General features: G+C 45.8%; 1 protein-coding gene across 42 annotated transcripts in view; it reads left to right on the forward strand.

The window, feature by feature from the left end:
* The window catches only part of EIF4G3 (eukaryotic translation initiation factor 4 gamma 3), a 408,790-nt gene that overhangs the window by 103,956 nt on the left and 282,264 nt on the right, over window positions 1–22,570 (forward strand). For 18 of the 42 annotated variants that reach the window (XM_065574796.1, XM_065574797.1, XM_065574810.1 and 15 more), the window contains 2 exons: window positions 11,437–11,565; window positions 15,494–15,568. In XM_065574796.1, the coding sequence (XP_065430868.1) occupies window positions 11,437–11,565; window positions 15,494–15,568 (204 nt within the window). Of the gene's footprint in view, window positions 1–11,436; window positions 11,566–14,056; window positions 14,403–15,493; window positions 15,569–22,570 lie in introns of those variants that run through there. The other 24 variants (XM_065574799.1, XM_065574806.1, XM_065574800.1 and 21 more) reach the window with 2 other exon arrangements.

The raw sequence follows: 22,570 nt of genomic DNA on the forward strand, positions 1-22,570 counted from the left end.
CTCTTCCTCCCGGTACCGGTCCACCTCTCGGCACCGACCCGAGCATCGGTACCGCTCAGAGTCCCGACGCAGTTCCCGGCACCGGTACGAGCGCTGATCCCATTCGAGAGGCCACTCCCGGCACCGATTCTACAGACGGTCTTCTTCGCGATCCAGATCTGGGTCCTGGTGCCGGCATGGCCATCAGCACCGTTCTTGCTCCCGGTTCCGCTCCCCGGCACCGCGCAGAGACCGCTGTCCCGTAAACCGGCACCGCTCGGCACCGTTCCAGGAGGAGCCAGCGCAATCACGCTCGGCACCGCCCTGGCCCTCAAGATCTGCATCTCGCTCTTCTGAAGGTGCTTCCTGCTCAGCCTATCCTGCTCAGGGTCAGGCAGTGGACGACCTGGGCCATTGGCAGGATGGGGCAGAGGACCCTAGACAGGACCCTGCACATTGGTCTTTCTGGACCCCATGGGCATATCACCAGTCACAAGGGGCTCCACTAGAGGCCTCTCGCTCGGCACACTCAGAGCCCAGGGTACCGGAGGCCACCATTACCTGTCCTCCCCCAGGGGGTATGGAGGCTCCTGTGCCAACACCCACGCAGGCCCCAGACCCCGGTACAGGGATCCTGGACATCAGGGACCCTCGGACCCAGACCCACCTCTGGATCCTTTATCCCCTGAGGCATCCTCCTTGTCTTCCCCAGATGAGGCACGACAACCTCGGGCCCACCCCCAATAGACCTCCGTGCCCACCAAGACCTGTTACGTAGGGTGGCACGGAACATGGATCTACAGACAGAGGAGATAGTGGAAGTGGAGGACCCGGTGGTGAGCATCCTCTCAGCTGATGCCCCATCCCGGGTGGCGTTGCCCATCATCGGTACGATCCAAGCTAACGCCAACACTATATGGCAAACCCCTGCCTCCATCCCACCCACTGCCAGAGGGGCAGAGAGAAAATACTTTGTCCCCTCTGAAGACCATGAGTATCTTTATACCCACCCTCAGCCGTGTTCACTAGTGGTCTCCTCAGTGAATGCAAGGGAGCGCCACGGTCAACAGGCGGCAGCACCCAAATCGAAGGACGCCAAGCGGTTCGATTTGTTCGGACGTAAGATTTACTCAGCAGAGAGTCTGCAGCTCAGAGCCGCAAACCAACAGGCGCTCTTGAGCCGCTGCGATTACAACTTATGGAACTCCACGGGTAAATTTAAGGAGTTGGTCCCCCAGGACTCAAGAGAGGAGTTTGGGGCCCTAGTAGAGGAAGATAAAAAGGTGGCTAGGACCTCCTTACAGGCCTCACTAGACATAGCGGACTCTGCGGCTAGAACACTGGCTTCCGCTATAGCCATGAGATGTATTTCCTGGCTCCAGGTGTCTTGTTTGCCGCCAGAACTGCAGCAGACCCTACAGGATCTGCCATTTGATGGTCAGGGACTGTTCTCGGACAAGACGGACTCTAGGTTGCAGAGCCTAAAAGGCTCCAGAACCATCATGCGCTCCCTGGGGATGCATATCCCTGGACCCCCAGCGCAGGCCATTTAGGCCCCAGCCCCAGAGGTTCCACCCTCCTCCTCCTCGTCCAAGACAGGACTTCCCCAGAAGGTGTGGACGATGGGATAGAAGGAGGTCGACTGGTCCCCAACCCGGTCAGAACCAAGGCCCTCCTAGACCACCTTCAGGGCCTAGACAAAATTTTTGAAGATGCGCTCGAGGACGGCGTACTAGCCACCACCCAGGATCCATTCCCTTTATTTCGGGATCGCCTCTCCCATTGCTTGGTCCCTTATAACCTCGGACCATTGGGTTCTTCGCACGGTGGAAAGGGGATACGCTCTTCAGTTTTCTTTGCCCCCCCCCGTCCCTCTTCAGGGACCCTTCTCATGAGCATCTCCTTACACAGGAGGTTTTCACGCTCCTTTCTATGGGGGCTATAGAGGAGGTTCCATCAGAGTTAAGGGGCAGGGGGTTTTACTCCCGCTACTTCCTGATCCCCAAGACAAAAGGGGGTCTTCGACCCATTTTGGATTTATGCGGACTCAACAAATTCATAGTAAAGTTGAAGTTCCACATGGTCTCGTTGGGGACCATTATCCCTTCCCTGGATCCTGGAGACTGGTACGCCGCCCTTGATATGAAGGACGCATATTTTCATATAGCAATCTACCCTCCGCACAGGCGCTTCCTTCGCTTTGTAGTAAACAACGTACACTACCAATTTGCCGTCCTTCCCTTCGGCTTGTCCACGGCTCTGAGAGTGTTCACAAAATGTATGGCCGTCGTGGCGGCATACCTTCGTCGACAAAGGATACAGGTGTTTCCGTATCTAGATGACTGGCTGGTGCATGGCCACACCAGGAATCAGGTTCAATCCCAAGTCCAAACCACACTACAAACTTTCCACAAGTTGGGCATCTTTCTCAACAAAGAAAAGTCTACTCTGGAGCCAACCCCGAGAATAGAGTTTATCGGGGCAGTCTTGAACACCAGACTCGCCCGTGCTCTTCTGCTAGACACTCGGTTTCAGACCATCGCAAACATCATCCGCAGCCTCCAGGGCTTCCCGACTTCCACGATAAGGAAGTGCCTCGGCCTGTTGTGACACATGGCTTCTTGCACTTACGTAACCAGGCACGCCACACTTCGGCTCCGCCCGCTTCAGGCCTGGGTGTCATCAGTGTACCGTCCTTGTCGGCACAGCCTGAACATGGTGGTCACGGTTTCCGAATCCGGTCTTGATCTCTCTCAACTGGTGGCTGAACCACAAGTCAGTGTGCGAAGAAGTGCCGTTTCACACCCCACAACCCTCCCTGTACCTGGTCACGGACGCATCATCTCTCAGCTGGGGCGCTCACCTCGGGGAGCACCAAACGCAGGGCCTGTGGACCACATCCGAACTAGCTCTGCACATCAATGTTCGAGAGCTGATGGCAGTGCGCCTAGCCTGTCAGGCGTTTCACGGTCTCCTACATGGCCGTTGCGTGGCAGTCCTCACAGACAACACCACAGCCATGTTCTACATCAACAAGCAAGGGGGAGCCCGATTGTCTCTCCGGTGCCAGGAGGCCATTCGCCTGTGGGAATTTTGCATTGCCCACTCGATACATCTCATGGCATTGTTCCTCCCTGGAGTCCAGAACGCTCTAGCGGACCATCTCAGCAGGTCCTTCCAAATGCACGAGTGGTCGATGCGCCCAGGTATCATCCACTCCATCTTCCAGAGATGGGGATTTCCCCAGCTCAACCTATTCGCCTCACGCGCCAACAGGAAGTGCCACGTGTTTTGCTCCCTCCAGGGGCGATCTGCGGGCTCCCTGTTGGACGCTTTCCTGCTACCGTGGAAGGACCAGCTGTTCTACGCTTTCCCTCCATTTCCGCTGGTCCACAAGGTCCTGTTCAAGCTACGCAGAGACAAGACATGTATGATTCTAGTCGCGCCGGCTTTTCCAAGACAGCACTGGTACACTACGCTCCTGTAGCTGTCGGTACAGACTTCGATCACGCTTCCATTGATCTCTCAGGACCACGTCCGACTCTGTCACTCTGACCTGCAATCACTCCACCTTACAGCGTGGATGCTGCATGGTTGACTCGGGCGGAGCTACGATGCTCACATCCCATGCAGCAGGTTCTGTTGGGCAGCAGGAAACCCTCTACACGGGCCACTTAACTTGGCCAAATGGAAGCACTTCTCCTGTTGGTGCGAGCAGCGGGCCACGCCCCCCTTGCAGGCGTCGATCCCACTTGTACTTGAATATCTCCTATCACTAAAACAGCAGGGTCTGGCGATATCTTCGGTTAGGGTGCACCTGGCTGCTATATCGGCATTCCACCCAGGAGAACACACTTCCTCAGTCTTCTCTAACCCGATAGTCATCAGATTCCTCAAGGGCTTGGACCGCCTATACCCACAGGTGCGTCAACTGGTTCCGGCGTGGGATCTTAACCTGGTTCTTTCGAAGCTCACGGGGCCCCTGTTCAAGCCATTGGCTACCTGCTCACTCCTTGACCTATCTTGGAAGACAGGCTTCCTTGTAGCAAGGCGTGTTTCTGAAATCAGAGCGCTCACGTCCGAACCTCCGTATACAGTCTTCCATAAAGACAAGGTGCAGCTTTGCCCCCACCCTGTCTTCCTTCCCAAGGTGGTATCAGCTTTTCATGTGAACTAGGATATATTTCTCCCAGTCTTCCATCCTAAGCCGCACGCTATGCGTCAAGACCAGCGTATGCACTCCTTGGACGTACACAGGGCCCTTGCTTTCTATATCGAGCGTACAAAACCGTTTAGGAAGACGACTCAACTCTTTGTTGCAGTGGCTGACCGGATGAAAGGCCTACCGGTCTCCTCGCAACCTATCTCCTCTTGGATCACGTCCTGTATTCATGCTTGCTACGACTTGGCCGGTGCCCCGACGCCACGCCTCACCGCCCATTCCACGAGGGCCCAAGCCTCCTCGACTGCCTTCCTGGCTCACGTCCCGATCCATGACATTTGTAGAGCGGCAGTTTGGTCATCGGTTCACACCTTTGCCGCTCACTATGCGCTTGTACAGCAGTCTAGAGACGATGCTGCATTTGGATCAGCGGTTCTGCACTCAGCGATGTCTCACTCCAACCTCACCGCCTAGGTAAGGCTTGGTAGTCACCTAATTGGAATCAATATGAGCAAGCACTTGAAGAAGAAAAAACGGTTACTCACCTTTGTAACGGTTGTTCTTCAAGATGTGTTGCTCATATCCATTCCAAGCCCGGCCCCCTTCCCCACTGTCGGAGTAGCCGGCAAGAAGGAACTGAGGGGGCGCTGGGTCGACTGGGGTATATATCCAGAGTCATGAAGGCATCACTCCAGGGGGCTCCCCAGCCATCCTACCGGGTGTTGCTAGGGTAGAAAATTCTCCGATGATCGTGCACACAGCGCGCGCACACCTAATTGGAATGGATATGAGCAACACATCTCGAAGAACAACAGTTACAAAGGTGAGTAACCGTTTTTTCTTTATAAGCATCTCCCAAGCTTGTTCCGGGTAAATGACAGGCAATGGTACTCTGAAAGAACTCTCTGATTGTACATAATGCTGATTGCTCCTGAACCATAAAGCTTTCAGAGATGATTTTTGAGGATTAAAAGCTTAAAGGGAGGGGGAAAGGATTTCTGAAAGGCCTGATTGACAGGTTTTCACCATTGCATGATTCAATGGGATTTTAATTTAGTCCTTCATAGTCACCAAACATTCAAAAGACTTTTAAAGACTGCATTACTCCTAGCACAGATGTTCTCAAACTGGGGGTTGTGACTGCTCAGGGGGTGCAAGGTTATTATGTGGTGGTCATGAGTACACGCAGAGAGCAGCTGCTATAACTTATATAATTTAAATCTAGCGTTTTAGAAAATTACACCTTTCCGTTACAATGTAGTGTATTTATTTCAAAAAGTATTGTAAACATATAATGCAGCGATCTTTGTTCCTAAACAAAATATATATTTGTATTATCATCACTTTAATTAAATTGGATTCTGGGGATTGTAGTATCATGCGCACATGTTTGTTGTCTTGAGACTGAAAAGGTGGAACTGAGACAACATTAGAGGGCTTCAGCAGCTGAAGAGCTGCATTAAACTGAGTTTGGCCAAAAAAACCCAGTAATTTATAATTTAGCAGTCGGAGACACAGGCAGGGGTGGCACTCAGGGGTGGGCCTTGTGGGGCCTCTTGTTTAAAATGCTAAATTTTAAATGTGCTGCCTTCAGAGCTAGGAGGCTGTGAAAAGTGATATTAACAAATATACAAATACCACTTTTCACAGCCTCCTAGTTAGCTATGAAGTCTGCTGTGAAGTTTGTGCTAATAAGTCTGCTGTGAAAAATAATATTAACAAATATACAAACATCACTTTTCACAAAAGACTTAGCGCCACATTGCCACCCTTACTTCTGCATCCAGCTCTGAAGGTAGTGCCAACGCCAGTAGAAACGCAGAAGTAAGGGTGGCAATCGGCCACTAAGTCTGCTGTGAAAAGTAATATTGGCAAAGTTTCTTCACGTCCCTTTCCCCCAGTATTAAACAGTATATTTAAAAAAAAAAAAAAACTTTTCTGTTTATAATAATTATTCAATGAAAATGTGTTTTAGTCTTAATTTAAAAGTGGTGAGAAAAGGTAAATTCATTTTAAACAGTACGGTTATAAATTTACCATTTATAATAGAGTTAAATATAAAAAAAAATGTTTTAATTTATAATGGGGATCCCACTCAAAGGCTTGCTGTCTGAAAGTTGTCACCAATACAAAAGTTTATGAATTACTGTAATCTCAGCAAGGAGAGTCAGTAATCTGCAGGTTTTGATGGCTGACCCTTCTTATACATTGTTTCATAAGGAGACGATGTATTTTTTGTTCACACTCATTCTTACCTAAAATAGTTTCTAAATTCTGCTTGAACGAGTTGAAATGAATACATCCTCCCTCCCCCCAGCACATTTTTTTCTCTGAAAAGTTAGGTTCCATATCTTAGATGTTAAGAAGGTCCATATTTACTATCTGGATAGGACAAGCCCTCTAGGGCAGGGGTGAGCAAACTGCGGCCCACGGGACGCGTCCGGCCCATCAGACCTTTTAATCTGGCCCTCCAGCTCCTGTCAGGGAGCGGGGTCTGAGGCTTGCCCCGTTCCGCTCGTGCCGTGGCTCCGTACGCTCCCGGAAGCACTGGCATGTCCCCTCTGGCTCCTACGCGTAGGGGCAGCCAGGGGGCTCCGCACACTGCCCCCACCCAAAGTGCTAGTTCTGGAACTCCTATTGGCCAGGAACTGCAGGCAATGGGAGCTGCAGGGGTGGCACCTGCGGACGGGGCAACACACAGAGCCCCCTGACCGGTGCCGCACCTCCACGTAGGAGCCAGAGGAGGGACATGTCGCTTCTTCCAGAAGCTGCAGGGGTGGTGCCTGCGGACAGGACAGTGCACAGAGCGATTTGGCCATGTCTCCGCATAGGAGCTGGGGGGGGGGGAGGGACATGCTGCTTCTGGGAGCTGCTTGAGGTAAGCACTGCCCAGAGCCTGCACCCCTGACTTCCTCCAGCGGCCCAACCCTGTGCCCTAGCCCTCATCCCCGTCCCACCCTCCAAACTCCTCAGTCCCAGCTTGGAGCACCCTCAGAACCCCTTGGTCCCAGCCCGGAACATCCTCCTGCACCCCAACCCTCTAATCCCCTGCCCCAGCCCAGAGCCCCCTCCCACACTCTGAACTCATTTCTGGCCCCACCACAGAGCCCGCCGGAGCCCTCACCCCCTCCCACACCCCAACCCCCAATTTTGTGAGCATTCATGGCCCACTGTACAATGTCCATACCCAGCTGTGGCCCTCAGGCCAAAAAGTTTGCCCACCCATGCTCTAGGGGCTTGTCTACACAATGAGTTACTGTGTAGCTAGCCAGGGTGTGAATCAATAACACACCAGCTTGTCACGCAGTAACTCACCATGTGGATGCTGTCATAACATAGTGAAAGTCCTGGAGTGCAATTTAGTCTTTTGTAGTATGTGAAGCCCCACTCCGGGACTTTGACTGAACTATATCATTGTCCACATGGTGAATTACTGTGTAGCATGCTGGTGCAGGGTAGATTCACAGCCAGGCTTGCTGTGCAGTAACTCGCCATGTAAACATGACTTGGTGTCACGGAGTGTGGGGGAGTCAGGTCCATCTTGGGGGGTGGGGAGCCCAGACCCTGGTTCTGGGCCTCCCCCCATCTCCCCAGCCAGCTCCAAACTGAAACTCCCTCCAGCAGTCTCACCCAGCCACACACCCCGGCTCCTCCTTCAGCCTTTGTGCAGGTTCCCAGGCAGAAGGTGTCACCTGGCCCCAACCCCCTCCTGGGCTCAAGTTAGTGCTGGCGGTCAAGTATCATCCCTAAGTGAATTTACACCCTTATATTCTGCCACCATCTAGTATTAATGCAGACGGTAAACTAGTAAAACTCCCATGCAGCATTACTAGGTTAATACTCCCTACTCCGTCACACTTGGGACTAGATTTTTGTGAGGGTTATGGTGAGAAGTCCAAGGGTGGTGGCTGACTCTACCCAGATATTGCCCTAATGGATTAGGCTTAATATACAAATCTGCTATGACTTTACATTTATTTCAGTACCTGAGGATCTCAAACCACATTCCAACAAGTCCATAGCTGTTTCTACAACATGTCTCAGAACTACATAATTGAATTATGTAAAGCTGCTGCCTGGAACACAATTCTTGTATCTACACAGCATTAGTCTCTTGACTTGGCTTCTAGATTTAATGCTCAGTTTAGGTGAATGATCCTGCAGTCTTTAATTAGTTGACTTCAGACTTGCATTCTTTGTGCATTGTTATTGCTGTTTAATCTCAGAATGGGTTCAGTACTGACAGTACTCAAAAGACGTAACTTGTCAATATCTGTGGTTTCTTGTGAAGAATGTCAGTATAGAGGCACATTTTCATTCTCCATCCTCTCTTCTTCAGCATCTCCGACATGGATTCTCTTTAAACGGATCTGAACATTTGGTGTTGTGAGGGAGCATGCTGCCTTGATGGTCAGAGCATTGTAGAGGGTTCTACTTTTGGTGCTGAAAGTGTATGCACATTTGAGTGTGGATCTATGCTGACAATACTTGAAGAACAAGTTATTGTTTAGGTTTCAGAGTGGTAGCCGTGTTAGTCTGTATCAGCAGAAAGAACGAGGTGTACTTGTGGCACCTTAAGCTTATGCCCAAATAAATTTGTTAGTCTCTAAAGTGCCACAAGTACTCCTCGTTCTTTTTGCAGTTATTGTTTAGTAACCTCTTTTTTTTTTCCCACAGAAAGTCCACCACTTTTTCTAGAGGGTGATGATTAGCATGCACAGATTCTTCTGAATGGTCTGGTTATAAGTGAATAATTTCCTTGCACTCTGTGTGTCATTCTGTTGTTATTTTCCTAACTGTGGATTCTGATGTCCTTTGTAGCTGCTCTTCAATCATAGAATAAAAAATTTGCTTTTGACTTACTCATAGACTCATAGACTTTAAGGTCAGAAGGGACCATTATGATCATCTGGTCTGACCCCCTGCATGCTGCAGGCCATAAAACCGTCCCTACCCCTTCCCTGGACTCTGCTGTTGAAGTCCCCAATCCTGTTTTTAGTGACTGCAATCGGCAGAGACCCTCCTGCTAGAGATCCCTGCCCCATGCTGCGGAGGAAGGCGAAAAACCTCCAGAGGCTCAGCCAATCTGCCCTGGAGGAAAATTCCTTCCCGACCCCAAATGTGGCGATCAGTAAGACCCCGAGCATATAGGCAAGAGTCTCCAGCCCGACCCCGTTAGCCATTATACTATTTACCCACCATTGCTTGGCTTTCCTTGACTACTATGTTTTACCATTAAACCATTCCCTCCATAAACTTATCTAACTTTATCTTAAAACCGGACAGGTCCGTCGCCCCCACCGTTTCCCTCGGTAGGCCGTTCCAATATTTCACCCCTCTGACGGTCAGAAACCTTCGTCTAATTTCAAGTCTGAACTTCCCCACGGCCAGTTTGTATCCATTCGTTCTGGTATCCACGTTAGTACTAAGCTGGAATAATTCTTCTCCCTCCCTTGTATTAATCCCTCTAATATATTTAAAGATAGCAATCATATCCCCTCTCAGCCTTCGCTTTGTCAGACTAAACAACCCAAGCTCCTCTAGTCTCCTTTCGTACGACAGGTTTTCCATTCCTCTGATCATCCTAGTGGCCCTTCTCTGCACCCGTTCCAGTTTGAGTTCATGGACTTGACAAGCCCTCCATGATAACTAGGAGGACCGTAAAGGATTTTAGTTTTCCTAGTGGCAGATTGCGAAAGTTTCACAATATCCTCTACAAACTAGTTTCAGTTAAGTTGACTGGATCTGTATGTGTGCATCCCTGCCAGTCTATATCAGCCAGGAATAAGATGATTCCTCTCTGGGGAAGGGACAAAACCAGTTGGGGGAAGGTTTCAGAGTAGCAGCCGTGTTAGTCTGTATCCGCAAAAAGAAGAACAGGAGTACTTGTGGCACCTTAGAGACTAACAAATTTATTAGAGCATAAGCTTTCGTGGACTACAGATGCATCCGAAGAAGTGGGCTGTAGTCCACGAAAGCTTATGCTCTAATAAATTTGTTAGTCTCTAAGGTGCCACAAGTACTCCTGTTCTTCTTTTTTTAGTTGGGGGAAGGTGTAGCAGACTCTTTTTACCCACCCTTTTCTCTGATCAGCACAAAGGTTCTTTCAATCTTCCTGAATGATTTTGGACTGTGTCCACCTTCATATATTGCCCATTTTCATTTGTATGTTGCAGCTGTTTGAGTGTCTCTCAGGTGATGTAACTGAATGCATCACTACTTAGAATGTAATAAAGGGTTTTGGACAAGCCCTTAGATTTAAACCATGTGTCTCATATGCCCTTACCTAGCTCTCTTGGTTTTCAAATAGACTGAAGATATTCTTTGTGGGTAGATTAGGAGCCTGGAATTTCCTTCTGCTTTCTTTCTAATGTCCTTTAGTGTTGGCTGATTTTTCTGTGGTGTACATTGGCAATAGCCCCTTCTATTAATTTTTGTAGTGTTTTGAAATTCCTGAGATTTAAATGGCTGTTTTTAAACAAAGAGAGGTGTTGGTGTGAATACTGTTCATTGAGAAAAGAGTGCTATATTGTTGCACTGTGAGTATAAAACAAATTAACAAAGATTTCATTTCACTGAATTGCTGGGGGATATCTCTTGTAGTTGTGATTCCTCATTGATTTTCCATCTCTTGTTTTACTGACCTGGAAACTGCATTTTAAGCACCTTAGATTAAATCATAAATATGGTAGAATAGAAACAAGTATATGAGCCATGGAAAGTATTTTATTTAGATACTATGTTTGGCTTTTTTGAGAGACTGAAGAATGAGCTAATTTTCCAAAAGAACTGCTTTGAATTTTTATTCTTCTTTATTGATGGCAAGTCCATCAGTCAGCAATGTCAGATTTTCTGTGCAAGACTGAGGAATAAATGGGGAATTTCCTCTCTTGTTGCCATTGTGTGTCCCTTATTCTGACTGGTAGCAAGCACCTGTTGCACCACTTTGCAAATCACAATGAGCAGTTTTTTGCATAAAAAATCAGAACATTGTTTGGTATAATTTATGATCATTGACAGTCTCATACTAAGGTCACACGACTGAAATATCAAGGATATTGCAATGAAATCCCCCCACTATAACTGAATCAAGGTTGTGATATTAGTTCCCACACCTTCATGAGCACCAGTTTCACATAAGTAGTTAAATAATGTTTGAATTGGACCACATTTTAAAAATGCTGCTGATTCTGGCCTCCTTCGTATCTGGCAGTTCCTTACTCCCAAAGAATAGAATGGTATATAAAGATTGAATTACTAATATTATGTTTTACTAATAGTTTATCTCCTTACAGGTAACACAGGTAGCAAGACAACCAGGACCTCCTGCACCATCTGCTTACTCTGCACATGAAATAAACAAAGGACACCCAAATCTTGCTGCAACGCCACCAGGACATGCATCATCCCCTGGACTTTCACAGGTAAGAGAGGTGCTGGTCAGAAATTTGCCTGCTCTTGGTTTTTTTTTAGTATTTTCCCCTCAGCTCAAGGAGCTCAATTTAAATTGGAGTTATCTGCTTTCTGTGACCACTATAAAATTGATTAATGCGGAGCATGCCATTTTAAAGCAACTCCAACCCTGTAATGACTTATGTGTACCACCCTAGTTGGTTGTTAATCATTATTGAATCATTATCAAATTACTGAATCATTATCAAATTGCAGAAAATATTGGTGACAGTGTTGAGGAATATCCCCATTTTCTCACAAACTATTCTGGATTATGGTCCACTTTTGTTTTAACCATTGCAGAAGTGCCTCACATACTGTTATAGTGGTTTTTTTTACACAATGCTGATGGGCAAAGCACTTTACAATTAATATTAAAAATAGTGAAATAAAGTTACAAAAATAAGTGCCAATACTACAAGACAAAATGACAGATTGCAAAAAAAAAGTACAGAAGAAGAGCGAAATAGAAATAATAGTAAGGATGAACAAATAATCTTTGATTAGCAAGTTATTGAGAACAAATTAGTTTTTAGATGTTTTAAAAGACTACTGTTGTACTGGAGTGAAAGTGAAAGGGGGAGCACACTCCATAAAAAAAGAGGCAAGCGAAAATGAGAAAAAGGAGATTGAGAAGGGAAGCTGCATGAAGTTATGAAGGATTGGAAGTGGAGGAAATCCAGTGGTGTGGAGAGCAGACAAAATGAGAACTAGAATCTTAGGACTTTTCTACACAGAAACTTAGTGTGTGTTAGGCTAGTGTGCTGTAGATTCACATCCTGGTTTACTGCACACTAAATTCATGTAGATAAGCCCTTAAATTTAATTTGGATTTCAGTTGACAATCAGTTGAGCAGATGGAAAAAATGTAAAGCCGTGAGATACCCACGAGATTAAGATGGGCAGTAGAGTTCTGAACAAGATGTATCAGTTTACAGGAGAAAGGAGGAAGACCAATTGTGGAATTGGGGGAGGGCAGTGTTCAGAAGACAGGATAAGAGATAATGAAAGCTTCAAGCTTACTCTATGGCTAGGAAAAAGCAACTAAAAATCTTGGCGAACACTGCTGAAATTTCCAGCCAACCTCTCTAATGTTGGAGAAGCAGAAAAGTATGATCCACTTTTCAGACTGTTTTGATGTGTAAAAGCAAATGAGGATATGTGTGAAACTTTCCAGCTAGTATAAATATAGCAGATTAGCAGATTACAGATAAAGCACTATGTATATGATACATGGGGTAAAGCACCTTGCAAGAAACCTGAAGACCCAGGGTTATGTCTGGATACTTGTTATGGCCCATTCTCTTGGAGGCCTGGAAAGTGGAAGCTAAAGTATCTTGCAGGCATTGTGGATGCTGTCCTGGAGCATTACCTTGTACTTTTATGTCACTGCTGCTACTTACCCATTCTCTGGTTTGAAGGTGGAGACTCACACTAGAAAGAGAAACAAATTCCAAAGGTGAAGGAAGCAGGGGAAACCCCAATATTCTATTCAACCTTTCTTGCATAGCAGCAAACTCATTAATGGTGAACTTGTGGACAAAGGGAAAGCCAATCCCTGAATGACACTGGTGGAGGAGAGGAAGGAGAGTGACCTACACAAAGTTTTAAAATGTTAGCCAAGTTTGTTTTTTTCCTTAATATTTTCCAATTGAGTCAATATTTGCAAATAAGATGGGGTCTGTGCCAGAATCGCTACTCTAGGCAGCCCTGGAGAATACTAGTTTGCTGTTCCAATGACTCTTAGGGGCTTTGAAATTAGACCCAGATTGTGCCACCACTACATAGACTACAGTATTTTTTATCTGTGATGATCAGTAGGAGGGGCATGGCCTTGTATCCCCAACATCTTGGGGACACTTGTGGGTGGTAGGAGGGAGCAGTCCCTATGCTTAATTGTACCTGTCCCATGCTTTGGTGGCATAAAGGAAGGAAAGCATAAGGGCCAGATACAATCTAGCCCTGGTGAACGGATGAAAACATCCAGTCATTTGTTTCTCTAGGTGGCTCTGGCAGCTCTTCCTCCAGTACATTGGACAAGCAGTGGCTAGAAATCTTGTGGAAATGAAAGCTTGAATTCTGTAGACAAACAGTAAAAAATGAGAGGGAGAATAATAGTTGTTTTCATTGTTTATGCAAATTGCCTTTAAACAGAGTTTTTCTGCTGTAGTGGGAAACATCTGCTGACCCTCTTCTTGTGAGTAGAGTCTCCTCTGCTGACCAGATGGAGGCAGCTAGAGCTTTGTATCTGGGCAAGCCTGGCTAGCAGGAGATCTGTCCATCAATTGCTCTTTATAGTGTCAAGCCCCTGTAGGAGCTTCCATTAATTTCCCCAGTGGCGAATCTATTCTGTAATGAGATCTTTCTTCACTTCTACACCCTTTTGATTCCTCTGCTTTTGTCTTGACTGCTTTTACTCTCTTTTCTCCCCTGTGTTCCTTTGCTGGTTTCTTCACTGGGCAGAGCACATATTCCTCTGCCTGACTTGCCTCCAGCAGGAAGAATGAAAATGGAAGTGGCTCACACCGATGGCTCCCCATCAAAGCACCAATAGCCTCTTCTGCTCTATGGGGCACCCCACTGAGGCATGGCCCTACTGGAGCTGGAAGATACAGAAATTTTGGGAACAGCTGAGAACCCATCATAGAGCCAGGCAGTAGCTGCAGCCGGCTTCTTGGCTCCTATCCGAAAACAGTGTTACAAGAGAAATCAGCTGCAGTTGTGGCAACAGTTGCATTTTAGAGAGCAAACCATCATGGAAGAGAAGCAGCAGCCCCTACACTGTTGAGAGAGAACTCCAGCAAACAAGGTAAAACCAGTTCCTCCTCCTCAGCAGGCAAGAAAGGGGGTTAGAGATTAATAGGGATCTTCTAATTCTTCCCTACTTTGCTCTGATATCCAGAACCCCTGCACATGGGTAAGCTCCCAGAGGTACTACACTGAATGCATTTAGTGATAGGAGAGTAGGCAGGTCTCCCCCCATCTATCCTTTGTGAGCGGCCTAGTAAATGACTCCCCATAGCTGTACTACCTCAGCATCTATATCATTACTGCCAAAAGCAGCCTCAAAAAATCTATAAGTCAAAGTGTAAAGATGGTTGCTTCCCCCTCAACTGTTTCATCTGAGTCTCCTCCAGTAGGCACTGCAAAGGTTACAAACAAAAATTCTAGAGAACATAAAGAACACATATGTGGATCTCAGATTCTTTCTTAGTTGATGCCATCTCCTTTTCCTGGAAGAGGAAGAGCTATCACAGTTCAATTTGGAAAAAATAAATCTGACCACAGCAGCCAAAACAGACTATTCATGATGGAATACTGTTACACAGGTTCAAAAGGATCTTCTAATCTTCTTGGGCTGGACCAAACCCTAGAAGTTCCCAAGCAGAAAATCATCATATTTTCTGATAGGGAAATATTTTCCATGCAAATATTAAAAGAGCGAAATTTTCCAACTCAACTGAGCTGTAGAGGAGATTGTCTCATTGGAATCGGATCAGGCATCTAGTGGGAGATGCCTCAACAGACAGGAAGTAGTACTCTTGTACAAACTTCAAATGGCAAAGCCCTGGTATGAATGCCAGAAGTCTGTTGTTTTGCATGCGGAGGCCAAAGAAACGGTTGTTCCTATTGAAGACAACTGCATGAGGCACCAAGTGGACAGAAGGATTGAGGCCTCACTTTGCAGAAACTGTGAAAAGGCAGGTATTATCTGCAATCCTACAGTTCAGGCACCTACTTTGCTGGGGTATCTCTTCAGGACACACTCAACTAATAGACTGATTCAGCAGTGACAGCGCACACAATGCACTCAATACTATCAGAACAAAATTTCCATGACATTGTTGCCGATGACATTATGATTGCTGTTATTTTCTCCTCTTATTCCTTGGTTTCCAGTGCAGTACCAATGTAGGGCTGGAAGGAACCTCAAGAGGTCATCTAGTACAGGCCCCTACACTGAGGCAAGACCAGGTACATCTAGTTAGTCCCTGACAGGTGTTTGTCTAACTCAGGGATGGGCAAAGTTTTTGGCCTGAGGGCCACATTTGGGTATGGAAATTGTATGGTGGGCCATGAATGTTCACAAAATTGGCGGTAGGGGTGCGGGAGGGGGTAAGGGCTCCGGCTGGGAGTGTGGGCTCTGGGGTGGGGCCAGAAATGCGGGAGGGTGCTCCGGGTTGGGGTGGGGATGAGGGGTTTGGGATGCAGGAGGGGGCTCCAGGCTGGGGCAGAGGGGTTCGGAGGGCGGGAGGGGGCTCAGGGCTGGGGCAGAGGGTTGGAGTATGGGGGAGGGGTGTGAGGGCTCTGGCTGAGGTGTGGGCTTTGGGGTGGGGCTGGGGATCAGGGGCTTGGGATACAAGCTCTGGGCTGGGATAGAGAGGTTCGGCGTGTGGGAGGGAATCAGAGCTGTGGCAGGGGATTGAAGCGTGGGGAGATGGTGGGGGCTCAGGCGTGCAAGCTCCAGGCAACACTTACCACAAGCAGCTCTCTGAAGTATGTCCCCCCTCCGGCTCCGAGGCATGGCCAGGCGGCTCTGCATGCTGCCTTGTCCGCAGGCGCCAACCCTGCTGCTCCCATTGGCTGAGAACAATGGCCAATGGGAGCTGTGGGGGCGACGCCTGCGGATGGGGCAGCGTACAGAGCTGCCTGACCTCCCTCTGTATACTACGTAGTAGCTGGAGGAGGGTCATGCCAGCTGCTTCCTGGGAGCTGCGCGGAGCGGGATAAGCCCCCGACCCCATTCCCCGGCTGGAGCGCTGTAGTGGGGAAAACCCCTGACCCCGCTCCCTGGCTGGAACTGAGGGCCAGATTAAATGGTTTGACGGGCCAGATGTTGCCCGTGGGCCATAGTTTGCCCACCCCTGGTCTAACTTGTTCTTTAACACCTCCAGCGATGGTGATTTCCCAACCTTCCTTGGACGCCTATTCCACTGCTCAACTAATATCATAGTTAGATTGTCCTAATATCTAACCTAAATCTCCCTTGCTGCAGAGCAAGCCTATTACTTCTTGTCCTGCCTTCAGTAGACATGGAGAACAGTTGATCACCATCCTCTTTATGACAGGTTTCAGAGTAGCAGCCGTGTTAGTCTGTATCCGCAAAAAGAACAGGAGTACTTGTGGCACCTTAGAGACTAACAAATTTATTAGAGCATAAGCTTTTGTGGGCTACAGCCCACTTCTTCGGATGCATATAGAGTGGAACATATATTGAGGAGATATATATACACACATACAGAGAGCATGAACAGGTGGGAGTTGTCTTACCAACTCTGAGAGGCCAATTAAGTAAGAGAAAAAATTTTTTAGTCTCTAAGGTGCCACAAGTACTCCTGTTCTTTTTGCGGATACAGACTAACACGGCTGCTACTCTGAAATAAAATCAAGATCTATCACATCTACATTTTCCTCCCTGTCCACTATGCCAGTAACCCTGTCAAAGAAGGAAATTCGGTTGCTATGGCACAATTTGTTCTTGACAAGTCCATGTTGGTTGTTAATTATAACCCTGTTATATCCTCTAGGTCAGTGTTTCCCAAACTTGGGACGCCGCTCGTGTAGGGAAAGCCCCTGGCGGGCCGGGCTGGTTTGTTTACCTGTCTTGTCCGCAGGTCCAGCCGATCGCGGTTCCCAGTGGCCGCGGTTCACTGCTCCAGGCCAATGGGAGCTGCTGGAAGCGGCGCGGGCCAAGGGACGTACTGGCCGCCGCTTCCAGCAGCTCCCATTGGCCTGGAACAGCGAACTGCGGCCAGTGGGAGCCGTGATTGGCCGGACCTGTGGACGCGGCAAGTACACAAACCGGCCCAGCCTGCCAGGGGCTTTCCCTACACAAGTGGCGTCCCAAGTTTGGAAAACACTGCTCTAGGTGTTACAAATTGATTGTTTAATAATTTATTACAGCATCTTTCCAGGTATCAAAGCTAGGCTGAGTGGTCTATAATTCCCTGGGTGCTCTCTATTCCCCCTTTTAAGGTAAATACTATGTTGGCCCTTCTCCAGTCCTCTGGGACCTCACTCGTCCTTCATGAGTTCTCAAAGATAGCTGCTAATGGTTCTGAGATTGCTTCAGCTAGTTCCTTTAATACTCTAGCATAGGGTGAATTTTGTCAGGCCCTGCCGACTCATTTTGGCTTTCAAAGAACTTACTGTGCATTTTGTGCTTCGCCATCTTACTTTTCCTGTTTTCCAACAGGTTTCTGGGTAGTTAATGTCCCCCATTATTAACAGGTCTCATGTTTTGGATATTTCTGTTATTTTTAAAGCCCTCCTCCCTAGGTTGGTGAGTCGGTGTGTGAAGATGCTTTTCCCTTTCTTGGTTAGATGGACCCCCATCCCTTCCCAGAACGAAGACATCTTTTTCAAACAGACCAATCAGTAAAGCATTTCATAGTATCTGTCCCTTCCAAGACAGATTCATATTTGGTGTCTTGCTTGACAAATATATGAGTTGCCTTATTGGATCAGATCAATGGTTGACCTAGTCCAGTATCCTGTTATCAAAAATGACCATTACTAGCTGCTTCAAAGGAGGTTCAAGAAACCTTGTAGAAGGCAGTTATGGGATGTCCCCCCCGAAAGTTTCCTCCTAATCTCCAATAGTTAGAGGTTGACATAAGCCCTGCAGTATGAATTTATATCCTTTCCAAGGCTTTTGTTTATTTTTTAATATTTTTATTATAACTAGATATTCTTATTTATATAAATTTTGAATCCCTTTTCGACTCCTGCCACATTATTGGCCTCGATCTCATCTTTCGGCAATGCATTCCCCAGGCTAAGTGTGTGTTGTTTGAAATAGGATTTCTTTATATCAGTTTTGAATTGATCATCTTTCAGTTTTCTTTAATGTCCCCATGTTCTAGTATTCTGAAACTGGGTGAATAAAAGTTCCTAATGTGCCTTTCTCTATAGCATTCATTGTTTTGTAGACTTTTACCATGCCTCCTTTTATCTATTTTCTCTTAGATAAGCAATGCCAATCTTTTAAATCTTTCATCATCTGAGAGTTTTTTCGTGTCCCTAATCATTCTTGTCACTTGTCTCTTTATTACTTCTTATCCTACTATATCCTTTTTATAAGCACTTGTGTGATAACAACAGACATAGGTATAATAAGATCCAATCGCTGGAAGTTGCGTCTAGACAAATTCAGACTGGAAATAAGGTACAAATTTTTAACCGTGAGGGTAATTAACTATTGGAATAACTTATTGAGAATTGTGGTAAAGTCTCTATCACTGGCAATTTTGAAATGAAGATTGGGTGATTTCTAAAAGGTTTGCTCTGATGCAAACAGGAATTAATTCAGGAAAGTTCTGTGGCCTGTGTTATATAGGAGATCAGAATAGATGATCACAGGTTCCTTCTGGCCTTAGAATCTGTGAATCTATGAATGTTTAGAAAGTCTACCCTCTGTGTCTCATATTTATTACAGTTGCCTTTCTAGTGGCTATAACATCAAGTCAGAAGGGTTTTGGAGAATTACAAACTTATAAGAGATGTTAGTTTTCTTCCTAATAGCCATAAATATCTACTGAATTTTCTAAAAAATGTAGTCCTATCAAGGGATAAAACTATGAGTTAAGCAATAGTGAGCCAAAGGCATTCTCATTTGATTAAATTGTATGTTTAGACTTCCTATGATTTGACCCAGGGCTCAAGTACCAAGTGCAGATAGAATTCATTTTACTAAAGTGGTGACAGCATCTGTAATTTGTATTTGCCATGTGCCTAAAGCTGAGATTTGTAAATTTAAGTTACATTTTCATAAATACTGTTCTCTCAATGCTAAGTCTAGATCAAATGTTCAGTCAAAAGAGCAGTTTTCCAATCTCTGTTTAATTAATGGAGTTCCTCAGCACTCTTCCTCCAGAGGATTGTAACTGCTTGTTAGCTTCCTAATGTGAGGATCTTGTAGAAGCACTACCATGAAGGAGAAAAGAAGGTTATTAATAGGAATGCTGGTTCTCGAAATGTTTTGCTTCTGCAGGTGAGGTGCGCTCAGTACTTCCTTCCTCCCATCTGCTTCAGAGTTTGAATAGCTTTCCAGGAGGTAGAGTAGAATGAGCCATGTTTACAGACGATGGAACTTCTGTGTTTAACTTAACATTAAAAAGGTTGCAGAGCAGTTTTTAAACTAGGAGATGGGGGAATGCCGACTGCTGCAGAGGAGCCTGTGGATCGGACAGAGACTTCTCTTAGAGGAGAGTCTATTGATAGAGATTCTCTAGGTTTTAGTCAGGAGCAGAGGATGGAAGAGGATAATGTAAGGGCCAGATCAGACTAGAAACATTGACATAAAGAATCGGACACATCAGAAAAGGGCAGACAAATAAACAGTGACAAGTTTTTAAAGTGCTTTTATACAAATGCTAGAAGTCTAAATAATAAGATGGGTGAACTAGAGTGCCTTGTGATAAAGGAGGATATTGATATAATAGGCATCACAGAAACCTGGTGGACTGAGAGCAATCAATGGGACACAATCATTCCGGGGTACAAAATATATCGTAAGGACAGAACGGGTCGTGCGGGGGGGCGGGGGCGGAGTGGCACTATATGTGAAAGAAAATGTAGAATCAAATGAATTAAAGTCTTAACTGAATCCACATGTTCCATAGAATCTCTATGGATAGTAATTTCATGCTCTAATAAGAATATAACATTAGGGATCTATTATCGACCACCTGACCAGGACAGTGATCGCGATGATGAAATGCTAAGGGAAATTAGAAAGGCTATCAAAATTAAGAACTCAATAATAGTGGGGGATTTCAATTATCCCCATATTGACTGGGAACATGTCACCTCAGGACGAAATGCAGAGACAAAATTTCTTGATATTTTAAACGACTGCTTCTTGGAGCAGCTGGTACGGGAACCCACAAGGGGAGAGGCAACTCTAGATTTAGTCCTGAGTGGAGCGCAGGAGCTGGTCCAAGAGGTAACTACAACAGGACCGCTTGGAAATAGTGACCATAATATAATATCATTTAACATCCCTGTGGTGGGAAGAACACCTCAACAGCCCCAACACTGTGGCATTTAATTTCAAAAGGGGGAACTATGCAAAAATGAGTTGGTTAGTTAAACAGAAATTAAAAGGTACAGTGACTAAAGTGAAATCCCTGCAAGCTGCATGGGCACTTTTTAAAGACACCATAATAGAGGCCCAACTTAAATGTATACCCCAAATTAAGAAACACAGTAAAAGAACTAAAAAAGAGCCACCGTGGCTTAACAACCATGTAAAAGAAGCAGTGAGAGATAAAAAGACTTCCTTTAAAAAGTGGACGTCAAATCCTAGTGAGGTAAATAGAAAGGAGCATAAACACTGCCAAATTAAATGTAAAAATGTAATAAGAAAAGCCAAAGAGGAGTTTGAAGAACGGCTAGCCCAAAACTCCAAAGGTAATAACAAAATGTTTTTTAAGTACATCAGAAGCAGGAAGCCTGCTAAACAACCAGTGGGGCCCCTCGATGATCGAGATACAAAAGGAGAGCTTAAAGACGATAAAGTCATTGTGGAGAAACTAAATGGATTCTTTGCTTCAGTTTTCATGGCTGAGGATGTTAGGGAGTTTTCCAAACCTGAGCTGGCTTTTGTAGGTGACAAATCTGAGGAACATGTACATAATAGTTTTTTACCTTTTGTTGCATAATAAATGTTATTTATATAACCCTTTTGCTGATTTTTAAAGTGTTACATAAACAGGACAGGTGAAATATTACCATGTAAAGCAACCATAAACACATGAAAAGGCCTAGGTTTACAATTTATGATTAAAACTCTACTATCTACACAATATACATAGACATAAAATGTAAAAACTTAAATATCTTAGAAATAGTAGCCAGTTGTTTTAATTGTCATATTTGAATTCAGCACATCAAAATACATAATAAATAACACATTTTATCTCTGAAGCAGACGACTTCTCAAAAATTGTAGACCAGTGCTATTAGCCAGGATGGGTAAGGAATGGTGTCCCTAGACTCTGTTTGTCAGAGGGTGGAGATGGATGGCAGGAGAGAGATCACTTGATCATTACCTTTTAGGTTCACTCCGTCTGGGGCACCTGGCATTGGCCACTGTCGGTAGACAAGATGCTGGGCTAGATGGACCTTTGGTCTGACTCAGTACGGCCCTTCTTATGTGTCCTCAGTTCAAGAATGTTGGATCTGAGATACAAGTGCCCCCTCATTCCCTTACTACTATAGAAGGATCCATATCTATATAACAAGGCACATGGTCCTAAAGTGTGGCTCCTTCATAGGGGCATTGAAGATTAGCTGATATCTGTAAAATGCTAGTAAGTCATAGTATTAAGTAAGTATCAGTGTGTGGTTAAAATGAAATGGAGACCTTTAAGAATGATACAAAATGCCTGGGCAGAATGGTGCCTGGTCCCCTTTACATATTTCCAAATGTGTATATAGAAGGTTGCAGTGTGATGGTGTGGAATGGTACTTTGGGACCTCAAACGTAGTCTTCCAGGACACCGATTAAGGAATAATGGGATGTATGATGTCTCTGGTGGGAAAAGAGGTGTAGGTGTGTGTGTCTTGTCATACAAATCTAGTTGGGTTTTATTTAATTTTCTTTTAAATAAACACCAAAAGAAAGTTGATTAGTGTAGCACTATTAATGGCTAGGTTATTTCCCCCTCTTTTGTCTACTTTTTCCAGTTAAAGCATTGCTCTGTTCTCTTGTTTTAGCTATACAACTTCCCGTGTTTTCCTTTAGAGTGCCCCAGGCATTCCACTGCCCTTCAGCTGTTGCAAGAGTAGGAGAACTCTGCAACAATGAAAAACAGTTTCACCACCCCAGTGTCCACTGCAAAAGGCATTCTGCTTCACTCTGCCTTCTCAAAATTACATGGCCTTGAAATCACACTTCAGTGCCTGGAATGTTTTTAACTCTTCTAATACGTTTGAATGAACAGCACGTGCTGATATAGAAATCTCATAGCA

Source organism: Chrysemys picta, chromosome 21, assembly GCF_011386835.1.
Source record: "Chrysemys picta bellii isolate R12L10 chromosome 21, ASM1138683v2, whole genome shotgun sequence".
Lineage (NCBI taxonomy): Eukaryota > Metazoa > Chordata > Testudines > Emydidae > Chrysemys > Chrysemys picta.